Genomic DNA, 5,921 nt, shown 5'->3' on the forward strand with positions numbered 1-5,921 from the left:
TAAATCCCCAGCCCCATCCCTGAACCAATGAGAAAAGGGCATTCTCTAAATATGTGCGCAGTGTGCTCAGTCCAGACACAGCAAAGAGAATATTCGCAGAGTCTGAATCCAGAAAAATGAGGAGACACTGGGGTCCTCCCGAGTTACATGGCAACAGAGCACGCAATGAACCTCTCAGAGTCACTATTATATGGGTATCACGAGCAGTGTTGAGAAAACAACTTTGAAATTACAGCCAAATTAAATGTGTTTTAAGTATATGAAATTTCTCAAACTGCTTAATACCTCTAATACTCATTTTACTCTTGTTGAACAAGTGGTTTTAATGATTAAATTAGAAAATATCTCTGAAAAACACACATGACACACAATAATGGTGAACTCTTTATGCTATGCTAAATAAATATTTTTGCAAAGTGGATGCTGACAATAACTCGAGAATGTACTAGAAATATGAAACATTTTAAAATTTGTCTTGCCAACTTTCCATCATGTGCAATGAGCTTTGTTAGATTCTGTGACCCAAAGACAAATAAGCATGACTGTCTGAATTCTAGGCTCCAGAATCTTACAGCGGGATTTTCTTAAGATTCTTTTTCCAGAGGTGATAATTGCGGAGTGAGGAGCTAACACATAGCTGGAGAAGCTCAGCTGCACTGCTGAAGCCAAGAAAGCCAGCAGTTCGGTTGGGCAGATGGTGAGAAGCGGGCCGTCCAACGGCATCCAACGGCTCCGCGATCCAACAGCTGGAGAGGGCGGGAGCTGGAGCCCTGGGCTTGGCTGCCAACCCAGGTCTGCCACTTCCTGTCTATGTGGTGTGAGCAAGCCAACCATTCTAAGTGAGCTCGCTCATTCGCAAAATGCGGAAATGGAGTACTGTAGTTATCTGGTAATACTTATTTGGGGTCTTTTGAGAAATCGTAAACTGTCTAGGACCATATAGTATATATAATATGCAAGTTAATGCTATTAATATTATTTCTAATTCTATTATTGTTGTTGTTGTTGCTGCTGTCATATAAGGAGTTTGATGGCAGAGTTGGGTACCAGAAACACCCCTAACTATCCAAGGATCTTAGCAATCTGTACAATATGGTGTCCCTGTCTGATAGAATTTAAACATCTTTAAGTCACTTCTTTACAACGTGTTTCCTTTTATGTAAAATAAGTAAACCAGAATCTATTGGGGATTACCTCACAAAGTGATAGACTATATGTGAAAAAAGCTTTGAAAAATAAATGTTTACTAGAGGCCATGAGGTGGTAAAATGAAAAAGTCCCATGTTCTTTGCTGGACACATTCGTATACTAGCTGTGAAGAACCATGCAAATTGCTGAATCTCCCCAAACCTCAGACTGCTCATCTGATAATTGTAGATCATTTACCTAACACACTGTTCCATAATAAAAGATCATCTAACAGGATGGTGTGGCTTGAGGTAGACTATCAATAACCCTTAGATCCCTTCCACACAAAAAGATATAATAAAATGCCTCGTTAAGAGGAGACTAAGTGAAATCTGTGGTTTTTGCCTTTTTATGTGAAAATATTTCAAACACATTTTATATTCTGACAGTGGTCTTTACTTTTTCTACTAATTTATGCTGAGGGCAGAGCATATTTAAAAATGAATTGCGTGACATTTTATTTTTAGGCTACAGAGAAAAACATTTTCTGCTTTCATAACAGTTGAGTGGTGATACTCAGTGGACTACTATCTCTCTTATTAAATTGAGGGTGTCTAAATTAAACATCTACAAATATAACCCCTGGGGGAAAGTTCTTACATTTGAAGACTAGGATCTAGTCAATAATATTAAATTTGTAAAAAAAAAAAATGTATTCGGACAGATCTATAAATATGTACCTACAACCGTATATTTGTCCCTGTATCATCCACCCATCTATCTACAAAATGCTTTCCATCTTTAAGTTAAAGTGTTAAGGTTGATCAATAAAGTAAATATTGTCATGTATGGGCTTAAAGAACCTCCTACAAGTGTCATTCCTGTCTTTATATCTCTTTATATATCTAAAAAGTCAATTACAGCTTCCATTTTGGTTTTTAAACATCTCCTGTGATACCTGCTTCAGTGTGTGGTAGAAACAACCACTTACGGTATGCACATCCAAACACTTCGATTCTCATTCCAATTCTGCCCTTGGGGCTCCATTCTAGAGGGGTGAAGCGTAGAAATCTGGCTTTGATAGAAGGCTGGAGCCGATAGTACACTACACTGTCTGCATTTGCATTCCCTGCAAAACCCTAGAAGAAAAGGGAAAAAAATGAAATCAATGTATCTGGAGAATATCCATCTCACTTTGTCACTTATAACGTCTCTGAACAAAGTATGATTTGCGTTTGCACTATGAATAGTGTCAATTTCTTTAACCAGAACATATTAAAAGTTCTGCCAGAATGTCTCTTTATCCATAGAAGTTACTGTTGCCTCAACTTTTTATTAAGATTACTTCAAATTCCACTATGCCCATTAAATGAGTTTGTGACTATGTATGATACCCTCAAAAACAATTCCTTCTGTAAAATGCAGATTAAACAAAAAATGGCATCGTGTCTGTGGCTGCTATTGTGACAGCACAAAAATCTGAGAAAATATTGAAGAGCTACTGTACAATCCAGCCAAGAAATTGCTCCCACCCTTGATGACTGAGTGAAGTGACGACACGTTCCAGCCGTATCACTGTCTCATGAACTCATAAACGAAAGCTTCCCCAACATTCAAGTAGGAACTACACCGTGATACCATGTTGCTAGGCTTCATCAGCACACTGCCCAATGCAGTATTCAAAATTGCTACGGGAAACTGGGGACAATAAGAATTTGAAAAGTCCTGTAATTAGACTTACAGATTCTAAAATTCAAAAGCTCGAGAGACCTTCAGAATGAAGCTGAGCCAGCATGGGCAAATTGCAGATGAGGAAATAAAAGGTCAGAAAGGTGAAGAAAACCTCTGGTGTTTGCAAAACCATCGTACAGAAAGAGCAGGGGCTGGGTGCTTTCTACATCAGAAGGCATTACCCTACTCATAGCTCACTTGCAAGCCATACATGCTGCAGCACCTGACATCTAAGCCAGTGTTATTTTCTCCTGCATGACACCCTTCAGATACGTAGAAGTCAGCAAGAAGCAGTAGTTTTCAGGAATTTATATTTCATTCTTATTTCTCTCCCTCACTCTCCTCTATTTTTTTCTATTCCTCTTTTTCCTCTTTTTTTAAACTATAAACTAAGCATATCCAGGAACAACATCTGGAATAATACACATATGCAGGCTCATGGTAAGTTCCTTTACCATGACAGGATCATTAAGACAACCCTAGGTGGATGGGCAGAGACAAACAATTTAGGAGCCCTAAGGCTCAGAGATTCTGTTCCTTTGGGTGCTTTTTTTTTTTTTCCTATTTTGCAAATATCTCATTACTAGCACCTACTCATGATATTTTCTAACACATTCAAAATAAAAGTTGGGTGTTTCATAATCAACTCAATTTGATTCCCCTGAATAATCAATTCTTTACACCTCCTACTCCCCTTATATTCAATTTTCAAGTTTATACACCACAAGCACGTCTGTGATGGCACCTCCAAATTATATCCAGAATATGGGCATCTCTCTTTGTCTTAGTTACTTCCTCATTGCTGAGGTATAGTAGCTGACATCCACCACTTCAGGGGGAAAAGGTTAATTTTGGCTTATATTTGTACAGGTTTCAGTCCACAGTAGGTCACCCGCCAACATCACACACAGTTGTAAGCCCATTGGTGGATAAATCCACTATCACACATCCATGATCCAGTGTTACACACCCATGGTCCAACCACCTCCTATAACCCCACCTTGGGTCCATGAGGCTTTGGGAAGACACCTAGATATAAGCCAGAGCACTCTTCGTCTCACCTACAACCACCATGTTTCAAAAAGTAGTGTCTCAAGAGCTACCTCAATAGACTCTTCTTGATTGTGTTTGTCCTTCTGCCCCCCACCCCACATCCTCAATCTCTTCACCTCTGAAGGGCCAGGAAGATAAATGAAGGTAAATTAAACTAGGTGGTCCCACTGTTTGCTTCACCTCTTAAACAAAATCCAAACTCCTCACCCAAACAAAACATTGTCCCTGAGTTTAACCACACTGCTGTCTCTGAACAAGCTTCACTGAGCTCCATTAAGGGCTTCTGCACCAGTAATTGACTCTATTTTAGCATCTCTCCCCTAGATCCTTACACAGTCTTCTCCTTATGTCATTTCAAATCTTTAGCTAAAATATTACTACTTAAGAGGCCCTTTCTCATCCTGATTTCTAAACAGTGCACCTTGCACCTTCACATAGATCTTCCTATTTTATCCTCTTCAGAATAGTCATTATTTAGGGAGGAAGTCTTTGCTTGTTTGATTGTTATTTGTTGGTTTGTTCATAGAATCCTACTAGAAGGTAAGTACCACTAAAGTGGGACATTTACTGTCTTCCATCTGAAATACTAAACATACTCCTTGGCCAAAAGTAGTTCTCAATAATTGATATTTGTTGGATGCTTATGTTTGGAAAAGATTGGGCTGAATAAATAAATTTTAACAGGTTTCTCCATTACACAGCCTCTCAGAGCACGTTCTCATGTGAATGTGCACTTATCACTAAAACGAGGGTAGTTACCCAGCATATCTCAGATTTGGTCACAAAAATATCTTCTCCGCCATTTTTTAACACTGTTGATATTTTTGTGACTGTTGTTTTACAGAGCACATTGCTAGATGTTTCATACCATAAACAGGGAACAGTGCTTAATCCCACAGATAGCTAGGTTCTAACAATCAGACCTTACTAGAAAGTTCAATTTTGTTCCACTACTTAATATTTTCTACTAAGGGTTTGGTAAGAAAGATCACTTGTATTCTATATTGCCCTGCCCAACCCCCATTCCCATTTTATCTCTATAGCACCATTGACTCTCTTTCTGTACAAAATCAGAACATTTGTCTGAAAATTTGATGTGCATTTATTCTCATTATTCTTTCAAAATGGTCAGTAAATGTAAGGCATTATTTCTCAATCTAAGACTGCACATTAAAAATTCCAGTGCCCGCACCTTGGATATAGGTGTGCATACATGGACATGAGTGAATATATATATATATATTTGTGTGTGTGTGTGTTTACAACCTCTTCACATCAGGGAAATGTGCAGCCAGAGCTGAGAATTGAGTCTACAGACATCTAATTCTAAACCACAGCAACATGCTGTCTAGTCAGATCTTACTTTTGATTCTATTTCCTGGTTGCCATTGGTGGACTAGTACATTCCCCAGTTATGATTCCTGGCCAAGTGAACAACTGGATCATTAATTATATAACACTTCAGAACATCTCACATTTTTCGGAATTAATGCAAGTTCATAGGTTTAGATAGATGTCACTACAGTGATTGTAGAACCTCAAGGGATTGGAGAGAAAATATGCACACTAGGGGCGACGGTTAAACGGATCAGCCTCTGTCTGTGAATGGAAACCTTTTGCATTTTACCTGAATGATTTACAAATAAATTGAATTTTGACACAGTAAAGAAGAAACATAAAATGTATATTTTGGATAACTAATAAAAGTATCTTCACTGGCCCATTCAAAACTTAGAGCAGTTATCACTTCTGGAATTGTGAAATTCTTGATGTGAAGTTTTCAGTACATTTCATTGAAATCTGGAATTTTAAGAAAGCATGTATTAACTTTATAAAACTTAGTAAAATACAGTAAGACAAAGACTTAGGAAGAATGTACAGTGATACGGCAGTCAGAAGCATTAGATAGGGAGCTGGGGATTTAGCTCAGCGGCAAAGTGCCTGCCTGGCAAGCGCAAGGTCGTGAGTTCGGTTTCCGGTACCGGAGAAAAACCAAAAAACCAAAAAAA

At 38.4% G+C, this 5,921-nt stretch overlaps 1 protein-coding gene across 1 annotated transcript in view; it reads right to left on the minus strand.

The window, feature by feature from the left end:
• The window catches only part of Cntnap4 (contactin associated protein-like 4), a 262,902-nt gene that overhangs the window by 118,945 nt on the left and 138,036 nt on the right, over nucleotides 1-5,921 (minus strand). Inside the window, 1 exon segment of the mRNA XM_005403431.2 lies at nucleotides 2,120-2,267. Coding sequence (XP_005403488.1) covers nucleotides 2,120-2,267 — 148 coding nt within the window.

This window comes from Chinchilla lanigera, unplaced genomic scaffold, assembly GCF_000276665.1.
Source record: "Chinchilla lanigera isolate Chin_1 unplaced genomic scaffold, ChiLan1.0 scaffold00083, whole genome shotgun sequence".
Lineage (NCBI taxonomy): Eukaryota > Metazoa > Chordata > Mammalia > Rodentia > Chinchillidae > Chinchilla > Chinchilla lanigera.